Source organism: Melospiza melodia, chromosome 1 (assembly GCF_035770615.1).
Source record: "Melospiza melodia melodia isolate bMelMel2 chromosome 1, bMelMel2.pri, whole genome shotgun sequence".
In the NCBI taxonomy this organism is placed as follows: domain Eukaryota; kingdom Metazoa; phylum Chordata; class Aves; order Passeriformes; family Passerellidae; genus Melospiza; species Melospiza melodia.
Window position 1 is genome coordinate 29,488,712 of NC_086194.1, and position 24,245 is coordinate 29,512,956.

At 36.3% G+C, this 24,245-nt stretch overlaps 1 protein-coding gene across 2 annotated transcripts in view; it reads right to left on the minus strand.

Moving 5' to 3' along the window:
• Positions 1-24,245, minus strand: part of AGMO (alkylglycerol monooxygenase) — a 186,099-nt gene that overhangs the window by 820 nt on the left and 161,034 nt on the right. Inside the window, exon 13 of one of the 2 annotated variants that reach the window (XM_063152389.1) lies at positions 15,081-15,175. The exons of the other annotated variant lie outside the window; for it this stretch is intronic. Within the exon in view, the coding sequence (XP_063008459.1) occupies positions 15,081-15,175 (95 nt within the window). The remainder of the gene's footprint in view (positions 1-15,080; positions 15,176-24,245) is intronic. 2 annotated transcript variants of the gene reach the window in all.

The window sequence follows — 24,245 nt, forward strand, 5'->3', positions numbered from 1 at the left end:
TATTCCCCAACCTGCTGTTTAGGATGAGATATAAGGTAGATGGAAAACAATTTAAAAGTGCGATACTCTTTATCTTGTCCTTAGCTCTCTGTAACTTAATTTTGTTTATTTGGCGAGTTTATTGAGAGATCTAATAATTTTTTTTTCAAGATTTATTTGCTGAAAACTGCATTAGGATGAGTAGTAAAGATTTCAGAATAAAGTCTAAATTAGATGATAGTTCTGTCTAGAACTGTCTAGAATGGAGCAAGATAAAATGTGTATGCACACGGGTGCATGCGATATTTTGTATTTAACATTTTCTGAAAAAAAAAACTTTTGTCTTTCACATAGAAAAATTTCTCTAACTTGGAAAATTGCAAAATCTAGGCAGTTGTTATTGGTTACTGAAGTGATTTTTTTTTCCATGAGTAAAACAAAATAATTTGTTTATACTGAAAGATATTTTAATAATGTAATTTTTTGCTTGTTAAAAGAAACAGAACATTTTGACAAGAAATTTTTGAGTCAGGTTGTAATAATTCTTTTTTCAGATCAATCTCTAATCTAAAGGTGCTGACTAGGAGAGCTCTAATTTTAACATTAACATAATTTAACATTTGACATTTAATAATGCATGGCCCAAAGGTCTACTTCTGTCTTTATCTAGACAGTCACTCACTGAAGTACATGGGATCAGAATGTCCAACATAAATAATAAATTATCATAATACCCAAAAGGTACTAATTTTTCACTCAGTGAAGGCAGTGTCTGCTCTGGTCACTCTCAGAATCTTTTTGGGACAGGTACAGGCTTCATGCAATGTGTACTTTAGGTGTGCAATATGCATGTTTAGTACTACAAGATGAAAAGAGCACAATGTAGGAGCAAGTAAACTAACTAAGTAAAATTCAAATAAAATACAACTAAAATCCCCCAATTCATTAATCTTTTTCTGAATTTAAATTATTTTCATTAAAGGGTTTAATTCTACTTGAGCAGGGGTAGGCTGTCTACTGTGTTTAAAACCTCCAATGACGCTGTTGGCACTGTACTTGTAGTCCTATTTGCAGGAAAGACTCATAAAGTGCTCACCAAAAGATTTTTTGGTAAGAATTTCAGACTTTAGGTATGAAAAATTTAACTTCTTTTTATTTTCTTGCATTATCACAAACACCTTGTAAAGCTGTATAGCTCTACTTTCACAGATATGGAAAGGAAAGTCTTTTTAAGCAGTACTGCAGTCACACACTGCATGTTCAGTGAGATTTTTCTATGCTGAGATGCTCTGCAGAAGAACTGTAACTGCAAATAACTATCTGTATTTCTTATCTTGCTGTTATGCAATTGAGATGAGTATAAATTGTGATGTACATAAAACAATGACTTACATAAAACATGCTCTTACTGTGGAAAAATTCTGTCTATCTCCAGAAACAGAACTTATCCACTTGTCATAATTAGTACTTCTTTGACAGATTAATAAACTTCTTTCATTCCTCACCTCAGAAAGATCATTCCTATTCCTGGAAGATGCATTAAATATAGAACTATTTCATTTTTAGAAGAAGCACATTTAATGACTGAGGTACAGGGCATTCATAGGGGATTAATGACTGTTGGGAGATGATGATGATCACCTGAAGAAGCACAGCCATGGGCCATTAAGCCCCAGGAAATGTCCTCAGCTAAAGATGGTTACTGCTATTATAGCCTGAAAATGAACAAAATATCTCAGGTGAATTTCTCTTTTTTAAATGAAGTGATGCAGTTTCTTCGTTCTTAATTAAATTCTTCACTGTGAATTTCCTAAAGCATGCAATCAATGCTTGTGGGGGAGTATTTAGAATTGCAGTTATTATAGCCAGAATGGAAAATCACATACTGCACACTGTGGATCTGCAAAACTAGTTTGGCTTCAATTCTACAAAATATATCAATTCTATAAAAGTATTGACTCACTGCCTATCAATGTCAGGACTGCCAATATTTGATGGAAATAATGCATTCGGAAAACAATAATGCTGCAAGGTTCTGGGAGGTGGAGGGGCTAAGAAAAACCCAAACAGCAGGATAAAAAATTAAGAGGCCACATCCTTGCTTGCATGACAGCAGTTCTGGCTGTCTGTACTGCTGTAATGCTGACCTGCCCTGAACAGAGCCAGCTGTATGGGGCTACCAAGCAGAAACTTGCTGTGTAGGTTGGAGTTGAGTTTCTTTTGATTGCTGCTACATATTTTGGAGTTACAAGGCTTGACCCACTTGAATGAATTGTGCAATCAGGTGATGTCAGGAATGGAAAGCTGAGACGATACGTGCCAGAACTCAGAGCAGACAATAGTGTGGGCAGCAGGAAGCAGCAAAGAGCATTCCACCAGGCAAGCTGAACTATAGTTGACCAGTATTTTTCTAATGCCCTTGAGAAAACATATTTCCTGAATACTATGTGCAGATATTTTGTATTTTCTACTCAGCACTCTCACATGCGAATGGGTTGGGGTTTTTTTTGGCTGTTTGGCTTTGCGTTATTTCATTTTCTAAATTATTTTCACAGGAATACTCATTCCTTCTTATATTGTCCAAACCACTAATACTTGTCTTTTGATAAAAATATTCACATACTGGTTTCATAATTCATCTGGTTTTGAAATAAAAAGAGAGAATTTAGTATTATACCTTTTGCTTTTTTACACTGAACAAAGCCTCCCCCACCAACAATATGGCATAAGAACAATAGTTTCACTTCTGTCTTAAAATGAAAAATTACTGTGGACAGTATTCATACATGGAAGAAGTCTAAAAGCAGGATTTATCACATATATTTAGCCAAGTTAAATGCAAACTTTTTGCCACTTTAATATAAACACTTGTTACATTTACCTGTTCAAGTAACTACAGATTAATTACAGATTGTCCTTTAGACTGCTGGAAGAGCACAAATATTTACATTACCTCCTTTCATATAGTCTATTTCCATACAGCCCATATTCTCTCCCTGAATTGTAGAAATGCAAATAACATTATTCACAAGAACAAAGATGGCTTAAATAATGGATTGACTGCAGGACTGAGTCTGCTATTCACAGGAAATTCCCACTGGAGCAATCGAAGTTTATTAGGCTCTAAAGTACTTTAAAATCATTAGCTGAATTCAGGCACCCACTTCTGCATGATTAGCTTTGTTGCTTAACACTAATGTTGTTTTCTGCCATTTTCTCTTTTGTAATGTCTTTGTATATCAGAGATGCCTAGACATGATGTCTTTCTTTTCCCCTGCAGGTTTCATCTGGAGAGAATTAGAAGGCTTTAGACATTGGTCTAAAAATGTAGACAAATATACAAACATAGTTCTGCTTTAAGGAGGGGGAAGAGTCTTGAACCACACCACCTCAGATCCTTTCCAACCTAAATCATTCAATGATTCTCTGACATTTCTCAGATTCTGCCCAGATATGTTTGCTCCAAATTTTGCTTCAGAGACAATCTGCAACTGTTATTCACAACTTCTGGGGTACAACATCATATGAATGGGCTTATTATATTGAATTCTCTCAGCACCTCTGTGCTGGATAATATATTCTTAGCTCTGAAGATGGCTCAGGAAGATCAGTATATCCACATATTTCATTAAGTTTGCTGGTCACTTCATAGAGTGGACCTGATACTAGTACATATGATAAACAATTAGTCCTCTCAATGTGATGCTGAGCATTGTCAATGTGATGCTACAGTAGTTTAACTGATACTAAACATGATTAAGGCTCTTTTTATGTTCTTTATATACAAATTTTGACATGGCTTCTTCACAGGCACGAGACATAACTTCATATCATCAATAGTAATGATAATGTAATTTTTAGACTTCGTCTGAGACTCTGTCTGGACTGTGTCTGGATAATGTCACTGTCCTTTCAAACTAAAAATGGAGATCATAAACTGATAAAAAGGCTGAAAATTTTCTAATATTAATAACAAAATGATTGAACAAACTACTCTAGATTTCACAAGTAACCAAATGATGCATTTTTCACCAACACCATATTTTTTTCCCCATTTCTTTACAAATGACTGTTACAGGTGCTGAAATACACAGAAGAGACAGAAAATTTATGTCTTGTAACTAGGGGAAGATGTTTACTCTTTCTGGAAGTCAGGATTTGGATAACAAATGCATGTATCTTCATTCTCAGTACAATGTTTGGAGACAAGCAGTCTGAGGCTAGTAGAGAAATGCCATAACATTAGTAGCAAATCCAGAAATCACTAATCTTGTACAGTGCACAGACCAAGAAGATTGCACTTTAAAAAAAGTGGCAATAATAATAGATGGAAAAGAGAAGCTAGGAAACAGGAAGGTTCCTCCTCTGTGTGATGACTCCCTCATACTTGGAAATATATGCAGAAGGAAGTGGAAAGCCAATTTTTCTTTTTTTGGCGAAGGAATTGTGGATACAAGGGAACAGGGAGAGCTACAATAATAGTGGCTTCACAGCTTTTGTTCAAGATTTCTGTAAAAACAGCAGATGTTTGGAAATTCTCCATAAGGGCTCATGACACACCTTCAGACTACTGGTGCAGCAGGTCTCAAAGATGCAGCATGCCCCTGACCAAGAACAAGGTGCATATCTGATGTCCCTGCTCACTGCAGGGAAGGTGGAACCTGACTATCTCTAGACGTCCCTTCTTAGCCTAACTATTCTATAACTCTATGACTAAGACTCTGTTGGCACACACAGGATTTAGCCAAGTATTTCCAACAGCCTCAAAGCATATTGATAGTTCACTCAGAGTGGTTTCTTCTTTTATGACATATCTCTGTTCACTATTAACAAATAATGAGAAAACAATAGGGAAGAGATATATACACCTCCTTTTTAATTCTGTTAAATATTTTAAACATTCCTTCTTTTATTAAAATATGGTCTGAAACTCTAAAGCTAGATAATGCATGAAAACTTAGGCTGCAAAAGCCCAAATACCTTAAAAGGCTTATATTACCTATCCAGGAAAGACAAAGAAAGATCTGGAGAAAGAATATCTATTTCTCAGTTGCTTTCACAGCTGGACACATCCCCAGTATGAAATCAAGTGCACTGCAGAGATGCCTGAGCTAGCAAGCACATAAGCTGCTAAATCTCACCACAGCACCAGCTTGACTCTGTCTTTCCTGGCATTGCACACAAGCTAGTAAGTCACATTCCTCAGTTAAATACGTGGGGATTTTTACACAGGCAGTGCTATTGCAGTTATATTTAGACCTAAAATGGCTTATCATGTCCTTCACTCAGGAGAAGCCAGTCCACTGCCTCTCAAATCGCTTGTGTAGATAAATGTATCCTGTTGAACTGTTACCTACGATTTACTTTTTCTCTTGAGTCACAGAATAATTCACAACCTAAGCACCAGGATTAGGAAGATTTTACCTCATTTCCCAAAAGACAAAAATAGTTACTGAAGTGGGAAGCTTTCCTGTCAGTCATATGAATAGGAAATCCAAAATATGTTAATAATTATTAAATCTTCACCTCATGATGAGCTAATGCAACCTGGAGACACTATCGACACCATACTCATTAACATGAATATAAACTCTGCATCTCTTCAGTATAAAGTTTGTCTCATAGTATTTCATTGAAACACCTGAGAATACTTTCCACATTGTTACCTAATTCCATCTATAAATTTCTTGATTATCCTAATATGTTTATTTATTTCAAGTTAACCTCAAAGTAAAACCATTTAAAAGAGAAAAATCCTTTTTATAATTTAAAAACATTGAAAAATAACTTCTGAACCAAGCCCGTTTCATAGTTTTGCAATTAATTTCCAAAAAAATAAATTTCGTGTTTAGAATATATCTATCATCCTCTGAGCTTAAAGATTTCATAAAACCTGCGAACAAAATTTACAATTTACAATTCGCAATTCTGGAGTACAACAATATTTTAGAGTTTCTTTCATATTGCTTTAGTTTTATTTCTACAAAACGGCTCTGAAAAACAAGTTCAAAGATCAACAGTTTCAGAAGACCTTAATTCTGAATATCACATTTTGTATTTTAAATGTTATTATTTTTTTCAGCCTCAATTTAGCCTCAAATTTGAGAAAAAAGAGCCATGGAAATTTTCTCAATTATTTTATGAGATCAGCAATTAAATTAACATTAAATCAACAGTTAAAAATAAGGCTTTCAGAGAAGCTTGCAAAACTGATGGTAAAACAAAATGAAAAATTTAGCCAACCAGTAAACATACCTGTTTAATCTGTTGCAGGCAAACAGGTCAAATGAGATTGAAAGAGTTATTGAGTCATTCATTGCAGAAATGAAATATGTGAGGTAGTCGTGTCTCAGTTTGGCTAAAGTTGTTGAATTTTTTATCTTAAACATTTAAACAGGAGTTGTATCCACTGAGATGCAACATCTCATTTACTTTCACACCTCCCAGCAGCTGTAACATAATTGCATACACCCCAATGCATCACTTCTAGCTCAAACACAACTTGTACGGTTAAATGTATATCTGTAAAGAAGCATTTCATTTCACAAGATATTATTTAATTTATATGTAAAGAACAGTTTAATCTTCATTATTAGAAAAAATTATAAAGCTCATTTTACTTTAACTGATAGATTACAGCACATCTTATATTTTATCAAATTTATGTTGTTCTCTTTGGCTTAAATAATTGAATGCTTTTAAATTCAGTATTCTAAGTGAGAAAGACTGCATAAATATATAAGAGTAAGGGTAGGTTTTTTCTATGGTCATGGCTGTAAGAAATTTTTGGGTACCACACTGCTTAATCTTGCTTTGAAAATAGTTTTACTTAAAAGATGGGACAAATTCATTTAAAGGAGCAATGCAGAAGGGGGCTCTCCTTTATGCTTTCATCCTAGTTTGAAAATACAGGAAAATTACAGCTACAGGGGAAAAAAAGGTAGTTTGAACATGGAAAAAAAACTGCTAAACATAACATTTCAGAATTTGGACAAGATAGTACCTGGCTGTGTAATATTTTCCAAAGAGGCATCTACAGACATATTCCAATCTCTTCAATCCTTTCATTTTTATTTCAGTTTAATACAAACTTCAGTTTCATACTGAAGCAATGCAGTGTCCAATCCCTCCATCATTAGCAGGCATAAAATATTCTTTGTTTCTGTATGGATGTCTTCATTTCAGAGTGTAGCTGTATTGCACAACCACCCTGGCAGGTGGTGAAGAGAACCAAGAGTGCTCAGTCAGCTTAAAGAGGTCTGACAAAGGTGCTGCAAAGTGATCTCCACTCACGGGTATACTAAATATCCTCTTGAGAGAAGGCTGACTAGCTATGAGCTCCAAAATGGAAATTTTTCCATTCTATGTGGGGAAAAATATTAAAAAAGTAATCCCAGCCTTTAAGCATAACCCACAGACATTAGATCACTGATGGGAAAAACTTTGCTGCAGATGTTGAAAAGACGTGATGGGGAAAAGCTGGCTTCTGTGACTAATGGCAAATGTGAAAGAAAGGATTAAGAATGTGCAGAGAGGGATAAAACAATTGAGTGACAAGCAGAAGGGATTTCCAGTACAGTGAACAAACACCAGAAAAGTATTCAAGACAGACAGGGGAAGATCAAGGCTAAAATTCACTCTAGATGAAGACTGCTCTTAAAGCCAACATGTTTTAAGGAGAAATAAATCCTTTAACTGAAAAATGAAGAACAGAGAAGGCTGTGCTCAGCATTAAAAAAATCAAATCAACCAATTTCTGAATGAAGGAAATGGGTCAATATTCATTGATACCATAAAGGAAAAGGCTTGCCGTGGAAGGCACACGTCCACGTTAAAGGTGGAACACAGCAATCCTGCTGGCCAGCCCTCTTTTGAGGCCAAAGGCAATAAACTGTGACTGTTCTTAAGTTCACAAAGAAAAATATACTGAGGTTGATCCAGCCCTATGTCTATTCCTTTACATGGAAAACTAGATGTCCTGGCTGTTGGTGTCTCTCTTCATTGCTCTCAGGAGTTCCTATGGTGTGGTTTCTTGCTTCTATTCTTGCCTGGGGAAACTCCCATTTATTCCAAAAACTCATCATTTTTCTATTATATAAAAGAAGTTGTTATTGACATTAACCACAAATGTATTCAAATAAGCTAAATCATTCATATTCCCACTTATTATGTCAAGCCAATAGAGTTGTATTGTTTATTAGGTTAGAGAAAAAAAGCCTCATGGAAGTAATCTATGTGACTTTTTAATAGGAAAACTAGGGGACTATGGTTCAATTGAAACTTCTGTATGGAAGATGCAGAACTGAGTTGCAAAAGAAACACCCAGAAAGGAAGAATTAAAGATTGAATCACAAAATGCAAAAGAAACCAGGATTTTGATGAAAAAGATGGCACTTTATTATAACATTTCTAAAATATAAAAACAAGACAAAAATTTAAACATTTCTCTTTTCCTAAAAAATGTGAGATTCATTATAGTTTTTTAAAAATCTGGATATGCTGAAGAAAACATGTAACTGAGTAGAGATGGGAGGTACTAGAGAGAGAAACCAAATACACAAATATCCTGTGAGGAGTAATCATTAAGGAGGAGTTTATAAGAAAAAAGAGTGTATAAGGAGTATATAAGAAAAAATTTGAATCAGAGTAGTTCACAAACAAACCATATCTCAAACAAAAATGCTGATACAAAAAGATGTCCGTATCAATGTGAAAGATATTAACAGAAGCATTTATAAATAACTATTATATAACATATATATGTTACTATGTTATATTTTATATATGAATTACATAAAAGAAGCATTTAATGTGCTGATCAGTGACTGAAAGGTGGTGAAGTCTTCAGGGAGACATAAATAAGCTGGATATAGTAATGAAGCAGCTACAAGAATTATAGACAGGTTTAGAAAAATGGACCTGTAGGAAAGCTTGAAGCAATTCTGCTGTGTATTTTTGAGAAAACAAACAAACAAAAATACTCAGGAGGGGAGTAAGGTCAATCTTTTGACATGTAAAAGACTAATACAAAAATAAATTATGATAAGCTAGTGCTTGGGGTAATGGAAACAAAACACAGGCCTTTTCTAACTAAAATTTTCATTAGATAATGGGTGGTTTAAGGATGGTATAGCATTGGAATCAGCTATGTTTGGAAGTTGGTCTGTAAACAGTTAGACAGGCATGTGTCTCTGTGTAGCTGTACTTGATCTTTCTGGCAGGATCTCTGCCACTTTGGTATTTCTGTTTATTTACAATGAATACAAAAACACTCTCCACCTCTAAATAACTTTTTCCCAGATCTACTTTGCCAACAGTGGTTAATAAAGATATGTCTGCTTAGCACAGGGAGCAACCATGACTTAGCAACTATTTTTTTTGCAATAACCAACCTTGTGCAACACTTCACCAGTTTCAGTCTCAGATGTGGCTGTCACCTTAGTAAAAGTACGAAAAGCAGAATCTGATGTTTCTTTCCACCACCACCCTCCCTACTCAGTTTCTGGCACTGAATGTGGCTGAACCTGCTTCCCATCAGAGAAGTCACAGGACTATAACATTCAGAGATCAGCTTGCATTGCCTCTTCAGACAATAGCTGCAGAGGCTGATGACAGAAGCATGAGCTAATTTGCTCCTCTTTTACACTCAGCATACTCTGCACTAAAGCCACTGGATTGCATAGCAAAAATAATTTGCCTTAAAGACTGAAAGAGTAATCAAGGAATTATGGTAAAAGCCTGGAATGCTGGGCTATTCAATCTGCATACTTTGCCACAGATTACACAGCATACAGCAAGATAATTAGTATCTACAGTTTCTTAGCTACAAAAAGTCGGTGACTGTTTCCCCCAAAAAAGAGCTACTTTCCAATCTCTATTTTACTAAAATCCAAGATAGTTTCATTGACTACAGCAATTTCTGAGAAGACAAAGCCATTTCAAAAAGACATGGATTTGGCCTTCTGTGTTTTTATTCTGACAACCCTCATATCAATAATTCTGAATCCTTTTTTTGCTTTTTTTTTTTAGTCTCAACAAAAATGTTCTTGGATAAATACAACAGACATCCTTAAGAATCAGATAATTTCATGCATTTTTTATGTTGCTCCAGCTATTGAACAATCTTAGTTCCATAAATCATGGCACTGACCACTGAGCTAAAAATTGTGTGAGAATTTCTTTCTGTCTCATGATTATGTTCCTTTTCAAAATTCACAAATCAAAGTAATATGAACAATAGCTGAGTGTTGGAAAAAATAGCAATCCAGGCCTCAGTTTTATAGCAACATATCCTATTCTAGTTCTAAGTTTTTGGGTTGGGTTTTTGTTTTGGGGTTTCTTCCCCCCTACATTGGACCCTGCATTAAAAAGCATGTTGTGCCCTGAATATGCTCATCTTGGAAAGGCTATTTGGTATTGTTGTATTTGTTTGTCAAAGGGATGACTGAAGTCTCAACAATTGTTAACCTCTCCCATGGTGAGCTAATAAAAGGTCAGAGACCCACATGTGGCTTGCAGCCTGGGGAATTTCTCTCAGTGTTCTGCCAGGGATGGGACTGCCTGAATGATTTCTCTCATAAGTTTTAAGCCATAAACTGCATCCTACTTGGCTTGCTGAGCCAAAACTGGACCCAAGGGTATCCAGAGTCTATGCTGATGGAAAAAAATAAGTGCTTCCTATGGAAGCCACAGATGTTTTCCTGAGAGAGAGAGAGCGGGAGAGAGCACAGATGCTCAAGTATTTCTCTGCTTTCCATTTCTGACTACCTGTGCTGGCAGTAGTTCCAAGAAAGGGGGAGGACAGAGGCAGGCATCCAGCTGCTTTCAATAAACCTTGGCAGCACAGGTACTGAATGTCTAAACACTAAAAGTGTTCAAAACTGATTTTTTTTCTGGATTTCAAACTCTGAAAATGTGAAAGCATGTGCTAGTGCTCCTCATCTTCTCATTTTGAGCAGAAATTTAGTGATCAGGATAATCACCCTAGATATGAAAGCAGAGAATTTTTAACTGTTAAAAAAATCATTCATAGAAGGGAATATCTGTATGAATATAAATATATACATACATAGACATTCAAAAGGATATATAAAATACGTATATCCCATGCATTTTCTAGAAAGATTTGTTTCTTCCATCAGATAGTAGGCTGATTGGCACAATATGGATTTGATTTTGCATTGCAGGGCCATAGTTATCCCCAGTGTAACTCTGAAGTCAAAGAAAACACTTATGCAACGTTTATAATATAAACTGATTTGACCCAGAACTGCATTTACATCAGCTACCTCACAAATTTAATTGAAGTTAAATTACATTAGAATGAGGCTTATGAAACTGTTTAGTAACTATTCATAGCAGCCATTTTTTTTGCCTATACATATTGATGTACAAAGATCCTTTCATGGATACACGATCAAAAGTCTCTGCTTCTGTTCTGGACAGGTTACATAGCTGGTTTGAAACATTTATACTGCCACTATTGAACACTTTCCTCCAGTTCTACCTTCTGAAATATTACATAAGTATTTCTTAAGTGTGATTAATTAGTCCAGTTAAAACACAGTAAATAAATGGAACTAATAAGTAGAAACTGTATAGCAGATAGGTATAGCTGATAAGTAAACAGCAGAACAGCACATATATAAGACTGCAAACCTCCTGGATTTAATGGTTATTCATTGCTTAATTAATCAGCAGAAGCACTCTGAGTTAAGCTTATAGCTCACCAGCCTATTTGCTTATTACAAGGACAGCTCTATCCATCTCATTCATAGTTGCACACCTGTTTGCTACCTGCAGTCAGTGCCTGTCCCTCCTGTTACAGCCTTTTTTCCTATGAAGTGGAAAAACATCTGTCTATCAACAAGGGAAGTAAGAAGATGAATACTGATGTCTGCAAAATCTTTGGGAAAGTGCTTTGGGAAAGAGTAGCTCTATAAAAGTGCCATTTTTCCCAACAGACAATCAAAAGGGCATTCTCTCCACAAAATGAATTCTCTCCTTCTGAATGATGTTCACACACCAGCTTCTTGAACAGCCACTGACCACTCTTCCTCAGAGCAATCCCTCTCCACCCAATTGCTCATCAAGACCTCCAAGACCTTTCACTTACATTTAATCCCCTATATTTTTTGGGTTTTATGTCTTGATTGCTACCTAGACACCAGACACCTTTTTCTACATCAGCTCAGGGATCAAAGGACATTGCGATATTCTTGCTCTAAAAGACAAGCTGCTGTCCTAGCCAGTACAGAACAATAGCTTTGGCTTGACACTTCCACAAAAGTATTGTTGAGTGTCTGAGCACTCCTTCAAACCAGAGAAGCTTCCAAGCTGGTGAAGCCAAGTCCAACATGGAAGATAAAATATTTCTAAAGCATAAGGATAAGAAGTTAGATCTTCTCCAGGTGGTGATCTCATAGCTTAGCCATATAGGCTTCTGCTCCCCTCTGAGAGATAGAAACCACCAGCAAGATGGATCATGGACGAATCTTTCTAGGAAAGAATGAGAGGAAGAAAGTGGTTTCACTTGACCAAGCCATCAAGTCTGAGCTTGTCACGAATTCAGAAAAAAACCTTCTGTATCTAAGCTACACCTTGCCTAAAACTCTTCAAACAGGGAATGGTGTTACGGGAATTTCGCTCCCTGTATTATACACTAGAGTTTGATTCTACCATGTCTTACTCCTTTGTGACTCATGTATTGCACTTCCAAAACACCAGTGCCTGACCTTTCTGATTTCTTGTCCCATTATATTTAAAATAGAAACTAATACTCCAGCAGTTAGAAAGTGAGCAATCATCCATTTTTTTCTCCAAACTAATTGACAAAGTCAGGTGTCTGCCCAACATAAAGAATCCCTTCGCAACAATAAAAATCAGTATCTAACTACCTATTTAAAAGTAAGAATTAAACAATTGCCAACTGTTCATTAAGAATCAAAGAGGTTTTTCTGAGAACCAAATAATCTAGGTAATATGTTTATCTCTAGTTTTACTTTAATTATTTGAAATATTTTGCTCTGCTAGCCCTTTAAATTTTTTTCTACTCCTGAACTCGTTAATAATGAATCCTTTCATATTTACTGAAATTATCCTCCTTATTTACACCCTTCAAGCTCTCTCAGACTAGAAGCTTTTTGCAGTTTCATATCAGCCATATCATTTTTTCAGCAGTACTATACAAACACGCTTTTTTTTGTGTAAGCCTGCATGCTTAAAAAATAATCTTACAGAAGTCTATAGGAGGACACACATTAAAAATACAGCATTAAGCCTAAAAATCTGAAAGAAATCAATTCTTTTCAGCAATGAGAACAACTATCGCACCTTTAAAAAATGATGTCCAAATGAGTAAAATAGCTCAGCAATAAGATAATCTTATAGAAAAATCATAGGTACATCTGCAGTGATGACAGATAATGGAATCTGAGGAGAGACTAGTACAGACAACTTGGAATATGGCTTTGAGTCTTATGACTGTTAAAGAAAATACTGTCAGATACCACAAGATTAGTCTATCTAAGGAATTTACTACTGATTTCATAATGATGCCATCAGAGAACAGCTCCTTTATTTTTGAATAAAGGAGAAGCTAACTGGTTAAAAAAGTTACTTAAAAGCACCTCCACCTGCTGCCAATCAGAGAAAAAGAAATGAGCAAGCTACCTATAGATTCAAAAAAAACTTAATGCAGTCTACAGTTTTATGTAAAAGTATTTAGGAACAGAGACAAAAGTGAAGAAGAACAAAAAAATTCTGAACACAGATACTGCGTTTCTGAACAGACAACCATGAATTTTTCATTAATAAACCCACACAATTAGGTAATTTAGATACATAGGTTTGTTCTATCTGTAACTAGCAGCTTTCTGTGGGACTCTCTCACAGGGCTGGTTCTAATCCACAAATGAGAAACTGGATCAATTTGCTTTACTGTGCTCATTGGGCTATAAGCCATGCTAAAATACTGAGCAACTGGAACATGAGGAGTGACTCCTAGGTGTCCTCTTCAGGCACACAGGGTGAGCTGGACCTAGTATCTTCCAAAGGCTGCAACAATGGTAAAGGCCACTTTCTGATGGTATTTGGTTTCCAAAACAGGCCTTGAATGGACTTCTTGTTAAGTTGTTCTCCCACACACATTCATAACAAGAACAGGTAATAATCGAAAAGTGAAAAATTTATTCTTCATAGTTTTTGTAATTTTGCCAGTGGTTTGTCAGTCTTATGAATTCCAAATCTGTTCATTCCTATGTGAATTTATACTCAGTACTGACATATAATTGTCTGAAAAAATGTGAGATAGAAAGAAGTAGCATTTATTTATATATCTTTAATATAGCTGAACAATTTTAGAGTATAAAAGACATGTGCAAAACCAATTAGACCTATACTAATGATTTTATCTCCACAACCCTGTATGCTCTTTATGAAGTACTGTACTGAAACATAATTTAAAAACCAAATCAAATAAGTGCTCCATTCTGATGGGGTTAAAACTTTAACCAGGGAATTGTGCAGAATGTGTAGTTCATTAAAAATGAAATAAAATTTGTAGTATGACACATATATCTGGAATTAGGAAATAATGGTAAAGACATATCTATCATTACTTTGTCAAAATGCAGAGACTCATGTGGGATTGATACAACTGAATCCTATTACTGAGATGAGGAGAGGAAGAAATTAGCAACCTAAAAATCTAACTCTGGATTTGAGTATGCATTCTTGGGTGTTTTATCATTTAAGAAAAAGCAGTTGAAAATAATTGATCTCCACGAAAAGGTTTGCTGCATTTATGTAAGGTATACATTTTGTTTAGATTTACAAAAATAATTTTGTTCAATACATCTCATCCCCTCTGCTACACAAAAATCTTATCCAACAGATTTATTAATCAAAATTAACTGGCTATTTCTGTATGGGTTCTTTTCCTGCAGATCATGTCTTATTACAAATCCTTGATGTGCCTGCATCATACTCGACTTTATCTTTGTTAAACACATATTTAACCATGTATGAAGACATCCTACTGTATTGCAGACATCTACCCTGTAAAAAACCTGTCAACTTGACAACTTTTGGGAAGGCAGTACCTGAGAAGCCTCCAAGAACAGCCACTCCTCTCTTGAGTCCAGTTGAGCTCATCTGGTCCCGCAAGTCTAATACAATCCTTTCTGTATACTGGCAACTAGGCAAAACAACACACAGGTTTAACAGTACACAATAATGCTGATTCTCCAGCTGATATAATCAGATGGAAATTTACAGCTTTGTTGTTGAGTGGGAATGTTCTGGCATAAATATTGAGTTCTCTTGGAAAAACTGGCTGCTCATGTCTTAGACAGACACGCTCTTTTCTTGGTAAAAACACCTGTCTGAATGACTGGTCACAAAAAAAATATGGTGCAGTTATATCCCGCTTGTAAACAGTGACAAGCGGTGCTCCTTAGGTCTCAGACAGGGTCAATTTCATTCCATATCTTTATCTGGGTAAGGGGACCAAGTGTACCCTCTGTCTCTCTGCACATGACACCAAGATCACAGGGAGTGTTTGATCTGCTTGAAGGCAGGAAGGCTCTGCAGAAGGATCTGGACATGCTTGATTAATGGGATGAGACCAACTGTATGAGGTGAATCTTCAAGAAAGCAAAGTGCCAGAGCCTGCACCTGAGTCACAACAACACCAGAAAGCGCTACAGGCTGAGGACAGAGTGCCTGGAAACTGCCCAGTGGAAAATGACCTGGGAGTGTTGCTCAACAGCTGGCTGAATATGAGCTGTCAGTGTGTCCAGGTAGCCAAGAAGGCCAACGGCATCCTGGTATGTAACAGCAACAATGAGGCCAGCAGGACCAGGGCAGTGATTGTACACAGCACTGGTGAGGCCACACCTTGAATTCTGTGTCCAGTTTTGGGCTCCTCTCTACATGAAAGACATTGAGGTATGGAAGTGAGTCCAGAGAAGGGCAAGAGAGCTGGTGAAGGGTCTGGAGCCCAAGTCCCAAGAGAAGCAGCTGAGGGAGTTGGCATTGTTTTGTCTGGAGGAAGAAGAGGCTCAGGGGGAGCCTTACTGATCTTTACAGCTGAAAGGAGGAAGTAGTAAGGCATGGGATCAGTCTTTTCTCCCAAGAAACAAGCAGTAAGACAAGAGGAAATGGCCTCAAGCTGTGCCAAAGGAGGTTTAGATTGGATATTAGGAAAAATGTCTTCAAGCACCGGAACAGCCTGCATAGGAAAGCACTGGAATCACGATCCATGGAAGTATTTAAGAGATATGTGTATGTGATGCTTACAGATGGGGTTTAGTGTTGGACTTAGCAGTGCTGCATTAACAGTTGGCCTCCATGACCCTGGACCTATGACATTTTTTCCAACCTAACTGATTCTATGTTTTTATGCACTGAGACTAAATTCCTATTTCTCAAGAAATAGCAAGCAGGCAAACCACTCTACCAGCGCTCATTCAAAAAAGCTCCAAACGCAAGGAATGTTTGGTTGCCATACAGAGGAAAGAAAAGACCTGCAATATGCCATTGCCAAGGCCAACATATGGTGGAAGAAGCACCATTCAGAAAGAATCAGCTCTTGTCTCATAGATGAAGAGCAGCACAAGGAAGATTATTTACTCATATTGAGTCAGTAATATCTTCTTAATGTTAAAGAGATAACAAAAAGAAAACAGGTCAGCAACATCTGCATGTTGATATAAAACCCCTGTTAAGCTTAGAAAAGTTAAAAAGATAGGCCCTTGGGACACATGACAAATAAACCTATAAAGCCCACTTGCCTCTTCCCCACAACAGCAGCAGAACTCTCGTAACTTCATTTTTGCTGCTCTCCTAAGGAAAATGCTCCTCAAACACTGATGATTATGACTCCCTTCACAGTTGTCTTTTTTTATTTTTTTCTTTCCATTGTTACACTTGACATCTTGCTCTTGCACCAAAAATTGCACCAGCAACAGCCTTAAAATAAACAACACCCCCCCGCTGGTTTTAGCTCTTCCCTCTTCAATCACGTTATCTCGTTACTCAGCCTGGCTGTAGGAACCATATGCATGTATGTATCCTGTATGAGACTCTCACCCCTCAAATACCCAGTTCCTGTCTTGGACAGCTCACATTGGACCAAGTCTATGAATATGTGGATAGTGGTAACACACCCAAATGAATTATGGGGCAAAAAGTGATATTTTTTATAAGTGATATGTTGTCTTTACATAGGGAAAAAATGATACCTTTACTTTATATCGCTATGTCATTGAAAGCCTAGCAGAAAACTGTGACTAAAAACTCAGGTTGTGTCAAAAGACCAAAAACCAAAACAAAATAAAATCCTGGACAGACAGAGAATTAATTGCAAATGAGGAGCTTACAGGTAGGATGTAACTTTCTCTAACTAGGGCATTAAAGGACAAGTATGAGTGTTACAAGTCCCCTGTAGGTGCAGGGAACATGATGGATCAGGTTGGAACTTGGATTGTTATCCTTCTCAGTTACTGTAGTGACGCGAACATTATATATGCACACTCTAGAAATCCACTACCTATATCAATTCCACAACAAGGAACACAAATCTACAGGAGTTTAGGATATTAGAAACATGACAGGAAGAACTTCTGGAAACAAGTTTGGTTCCTACAGTGATAAGAAAACACAAATATTTTGTCCCAAAAAGCTTGCAGAACACAACAGAAGGTAAAATATTTCCTCAAGTACTGTGCTAAGCTTTAGTCTGTAATAAAATCAGAAAATCTACAACAATTATATACAACAGAAAGATCATGGAAGCCATGGTGACACTCAAAGAAGTACACATACAATGGGATTACAGTTCCTAAAATTCATGGGTGCATAAACCAGCATTTCTCTTTATGTTCTTGCTATAATCTAATAACAGACTGCTAGATAGAACTAGATTTTCCATATCAGAGTTTCTGAAGTGACTAATGTAGCCTAGAGTGTGCCTTGGAATTTTCTAGAAGGAATATATTCTAAATTACACAGCATTATAGTTGAATTTTTGTCTTTTTTTTTTTTATTTGCAAAAATTAATTACCCCTTGGAGCATTTGTATGCTTTCTGTAAATAATTGTGTGGCCTGCTAACCTGTCTCAAAAGATTTATTGCGTATATTTTTTATGGAATGTTTAGCTGAAGCAGCACTCATATTAATGAATGCAGAAAAAAACCCCCCAAAACATATATGTCAATAACATTTCCTTTAAAGTTTTTTTGCATAGATAAACAGTGTGGCATGGAACTACAAATAAGAGTGAAATGCAAACAAAGAAATTTACATAAACAAGTACAATATATCAAGAAAAATGAAATGCATGTACTGAACTTCAGCTATAAATCCTAAATTTTGTAACTCAGCAGGAAAAAAACCCCAAAAAACTACAACCCAATGCATCTCCAAATCAGAAAAGTGGTGTGGAGGTTTATCAATATTAACCACCTGAGTGGCCAATTCAAACTGGCCACTCAGGTATTTGTTCCTCTCATGCAATAACTCAGTAGTGCAATTCAAACAGATAGTGGATCAGGTTGAAAAAAATATTATTTAAGAAATCAGATATACATTCATAAAACTCCTGAAGATGCTTTCTCTTTGAAAAAAAGTTTACAAGTAGTACAAGTAGCTTCCAATCGGTGCACTTGGCAAGCAAGTCTCATTGAGATGATTAAGCCCATTTGAAGTTCTTTTCCCTGACAAACCAATCTTACCAGGTTGGTATGCTAAGGAATAGACATAGAGACATTTCACAGAAGTTAATCACTTTTGCACATAATCAAAAAATAACAGTAATTTAAGTAATCCATTCCTGTAGGTTGGCACTGAGAGCTTTTTTTCATTTTTGTTTGCTGTCACATCTCTGTAGCAAGTATAGAGAAAAATCTTATTCAAAGCTTTCACGTATCTTAGGGCTGAGTTTTTGTTTCCTTCCTAAAAATTTGGTTTTGGCTTTCTTGCAAGTTAAAGATTATGAATTTGGACATGAAACATCACCAGTTGGAGTTTTTTGATAAATAAATAATTTGCAATATATATATACACTGAATTTTGTTGTCTGAAAAATCTCAAGTTTTAAACATATTAGCTGTCTTTTATTTCCTGATGTTTAATATTTTTGACTCACTGAGTAGTTCTGTCTCCATCTGTTATAACTATAAGCATATTTTTAACTCCGTAAAATTCGTATAAATAATATGAAATCATAAAAAGTAGTATTTTTTTATTCATTCTTCAAGGAATAAGTGGCTACCAATATGCATGACTTTAGAGAATGAAGCATCAATTGTAAAAATCAAAGTGACTAATTTTAGTGTCTTTAAAATGTTAGGTGTTATGATTTTTTTAACATTTATATCTGAATGTTCTACTCTTAGTAACTAACAATGCTAATGGAATTACACAGACCAAATTAATCCCTTTTCTTTTGTGCCCAGTTGTTATTTAAGTAAAATTATCAGTCCTGTCCAAATGATGGATAATTTATATTGAACACAAATAAAATGACCACTTTAGTAATCTAAACTTTAGATCCTCTCAGATCAGTATTTCCAAGCTGTCCCTGTGACCTGTTAGTTTGTCTGCATTGCCACCTGGAGGGCCTCTCAGCAAAGTCAGGCTCCCGACTGAACTCCTCCGGTGAGATTCCGTGATAACACTCCAGGACTTAAAGCAGCCTCTCCTGCTCCAGGGGGAGACCCCACCGTGGTTCCCACTGTCCCCCCCAAGCCCTAGAAAGTGCTGAGATAGCCTGGAAAATGTCTAGAAGCCTAACCAGGTGTCTGGTAATTAATGCAAACAGGAGACAGACTTCCCTAACCTCCCCTTCCCTCCACACTGCCTTGTACATTAGCATGTACACTAATGATTAAATTAGTTGTCTTAATCGTGAAGGTCTGACACTGGCTCAGTTAGAAAACACATATGAGAAGCTGAGGAAATGAGATTACAGCTCCTTGAAAACCAAAAACAAAATGAAGAATTTAAATTCTCCAGTTCAGTTGCACTACCTAAAATTGTGGAAAATAATTAGAAAAACAAGAACTTGGACCATTTTAAAAAAAGGACAAACCAAAAAAAAACCCCAACTGATTAAATATACAGCAAATGGTACCCACAAGACATCATATTTGGGAAGAATAATAAGATTATGCTACTTTGAATGACTGTAAAACAAGTCCTTCATAACAACCAGAGACAGAAAACTGGTTTTAAAATAAGGCAAACAGAGTAACTTTGTAGAAAGTGAGAACAATATGTGATAGCAAAAAACCCCCTGTTTTCTCCAAAATGACATATTTGCAAGAAGCAAAACTTTCCAGAAAAAAAGGTAAACCTTTTCCTTATGTCCCCTGAGGAAACATCATATTCCAAGCTAATTTTGGTTGCAAGTCTAGCTGCTCAAGCAGATACCTGCAAGTCAGAGCAGATCGGAGGATATTCCCAAATATCCAAGTCATGGTTTATTCATGAAAGGAGCAGGTGCTACCTGACACACAGAGATGACACCACTGCACCAGGAAAGAAAGGTGCTTCTGCAGGAGTGGGATCAGCATGAGTCCACAAGATAACTACAGCTAGTGGTTGGTTCCAATGCAAGGAATTGTAATGAAATGGAGAGATTCAAACCTTACCCTATACACAATGGGTGAGTGCAAACCAGATAAAAAAAGGAGGAAAATCTTAAGAAGTCAGAACCGTAGGTTTTCGCAGAAAACGCCATCTGTTAAGGGTATGAAAACGATACCCTAGGTACAGCTGTGTGTCTCAGAAGAATAGCCTAAGGAGATAGAAATGGAAGTGGAAACAGAAAAAGAGAGAGAGAGAAAAAAAAAAAAGTAATTTTAATAAAAATACAGCTGAACTTTCAGGAACTAGAGACATCACATGGAATTACTGTCAGAGTATTACAGAAGTTACTTCTGCAAGAGAGCAGTGCTTTGGCTGCCTTTCACAGCACCTGGGCATGAAGAACCTTACTGTGGCCAGGTACAGCACCTTCTGTTGCTCTTATTCAAAGTGGCAGACAAGTTGGAAGCAATTGCTGCTAAGCTCCTTGTGTTTCCAGTGTGTTTAAGGAAGAGAGAATTAATCTGGATGTAAATATTTGTATCAAATAGAAATGCTAATTTAAGCATACCATTTCATTATCCCAAAGCCTCACACTGATGGATGTGAATGAAATCCTTATAAAATATTTTGCAGACTTAAAGGCCTATGACTAGAATATAAAACATGAATGATGAAAAAAAGGAAAACATACTCTGACAGAAAAAGAGGACTCTGACATGGAGGTGGGCAGAGTAGATACAGCACACAATAAAGCATATAGTCTCCAAAACAGTAAGAACTTACTTTAGCATACTTTCGCATGCCAAAACTACTAATCTGTTTTAGTATTATGCTGGATACTGCTTTTATTTATTTCTTCTACAGATTTCTGCACAGGAAATTAAAGTCTGTACTTACTGTATGGCTGTTACTTAACTGTAACTTTTAGGTTTCACTTAAAGCCTCTTTCTTTAGCAAAAGCGTGCTAAAAAATAACAAATCAATAAGCTGCTTGAAACATGTCATGAAGGATTGATTTGAAAGCCAAAGATTGTTTCCTACTGATGGGAACAGCCTTTCTGTAAATTAAGTGTTTCTTTTAAATAAATGCCAAATCTATAGAAAAAGGAAATTCTTTGAAAAAAACCACAGTAAAGAATATGCAGCATATATAATGGGACAGAGAAGCAGTTAAGGGACTATCCCTCAGAGGAACTTATGCACTAGGAAACAAAACAAAAAGGAAACAATAGGGGGATAAGCAGAAAAGAAAAAGAGTAGAGGCAGGAAAAGGAAAAGCAGAGATTTAAGAAGAGAGGTTACAGGAGATGGAGTTTGATGAATACCATATACAAACAAAAAATGAAAATAAGGAGGAAAATTAAGGGAAGAAAAAAATCAATAATAATTGAAAATAAAAAAGGGAACAAGTATAAAAAATTTGCAATTACTCATTCTAAAGGTGTGCAAAAAAGGGTGAAAAAAATCTCCATATCCTCCTTTTATACAGTGCATATGCCTTTCCTTTGCACTCCTTGCAGGCAAAAAGGCTTGCTGGCATTTCCTGAAGTCCAGGTGTATGGAGTGGTGACACTGTCACCCAGTGGCAGACTCTGCCATCATTAGTGCTGTTCTGCTGGGGAGGACCATGGTCATCACAACACCCTCTAACCTGGGTATTTCTGCAACAGCACCAAACTGTTTGGCTGCCATTTCATAAAGCAAAATTCATTTGACAGAAAAAGGGTTAAATTTAATACAGCTGGACAGCTGAGCAGCTGCTTTCATGATTTAAATAAAAATAAGCTGAAATCCTTGCTGTCAGCTCAATGATATATGACTTGTAATGGGATGTTTCCAACCTTTTCTTCCATATGCTCGCCTACGTTAGGTAATACACACAGCCTGCAGTGCAACCAGCTTCTCAGAAAACATCTGGGTCCCATTCCTGCTCTGTTAGCTTCAGTGTTGCCTCCCACAAACACAGATGATTCATAGGACAACATCCCTTTGGTTAAGGATCAAATTAGGACATTTCATTGATAATTTTATCTTGCATCCCAACTGGAGTTATGGGAAAATGGAACTAATTCAAACAAGAATTTCTCCACACATTTTTCCCTCCAATCTGCAGATGATAAAGTTAAGATTTCAGAAACAGATTTTAATGACTGCTTAGGAAAAAAAGAAAAGAAGAAAAAACCAGCCTATCTCCTGGGAGGAATGCATTTCCGCTTGATTTCATCTTCTCTCTCGCCTAGTTTTAGAGTATTTCCCCCTTTAAAAATGTGTTTGCTGACAGGAAAATCAAAACATTATACTTATTTCTAAAAGCTGAAATCAAAGCCAATTATTTCTTCTATTGATAAGAGATTAGGATCTACTTCAAGTAAATTTTTTCATGTTTAAAAAATATAATGGAATGAAGAGGAAATGGACAATCTGCCCTGGAACTCATGTGGTGAGTGACACAGACTGGCTGCTAAGGAAAGACGAAGTTAGCAAATATTGGCCAGTGATTTCTTTACTCCAGATCCCCCAAATATTAATTCAGTAGGTCTTTGCTGTTCCATTACTTCAGTTTTTGTGGGCATGCTTCTGAACAAGAAGGACTGACAATGCCAGAATTTATGCAGCAATTCACTGATTCGCACAGTTGGTTGCCCATAGCAATTGGTGGTTTTGTGTCAATGTCTTTCAAACATCTTTTCTAAAACTTTAAAATCACCTTGACTTGCTTTGGTGTGATGCACTGGCCCATTAGTATTAAAAAAACAAGTGATCTATACTGCTTTATATCTACTCAGTTTTTCAAAATTCTATTTTTTTCTCCCTCACAATTTTAGTGAATGACAGAAAGTAGATTAGGGACAGAATTTAATCAGTTAACCATTATTAAATAATAAGACAGTAGTTTGCAAATGCATCTCTATTATAATTTCATATTAAAGCTTAAGTCCATTAATTCAGATAAGTCAAAACAATATAAAGATACTAAATTAATATCATATTAAGAACCCATCAAAATGACTCTGTACTTTTCTGTTTGGTACATGTATACTTTGTTATGTGCAAACATAAAATTTAAAATGCTAAGAAAAGGATGTGATTTTTGTTCACTCTACATCCCAAGTATAAAATAAGACAAAGCATAAACCAGCAATAGTCTCCCAGGGACACATGCACACAGATGCACTCCTAAACTATTTTTCCAAGAGTCATGCAGGGTAGTGCTGGGCCACCTCCATGCACATCAAGACAATCTGCTTACACCACAGATACACTGGGTCATGACCCTGCCCATAAGAAGCCAGAGATAGACTACTCTAGGGCAGAATGAATCTGGCTTTCAAGACTTTCTAAATCATGCCAGGCTTGTCAGTGCGGGTCCCAGAGCAGACCAGAATCAGTGCTATCAGAAACTTCCAGCTGCCAGTTCTGTGATGTGCTCACATCACATACAGCACACATTCTCACCCAGTGTGTTACCAGGATTTACTGAAAAAAAAAAAAAAATCAAGGGTCACCTTTGTTTCAGAAATTCTATCTATAGTTTTGTGCACAGATCTACTGGTGCTTTTGTTTTACTGACACTCAGAAATTGCTGAAAAGCTAAAATTGTGATTAGCTCTGCTAAAGAATCTCCCTGACACAACAGCATGTTCTGGAATGACTGAAAAAAATCCATAAAGGG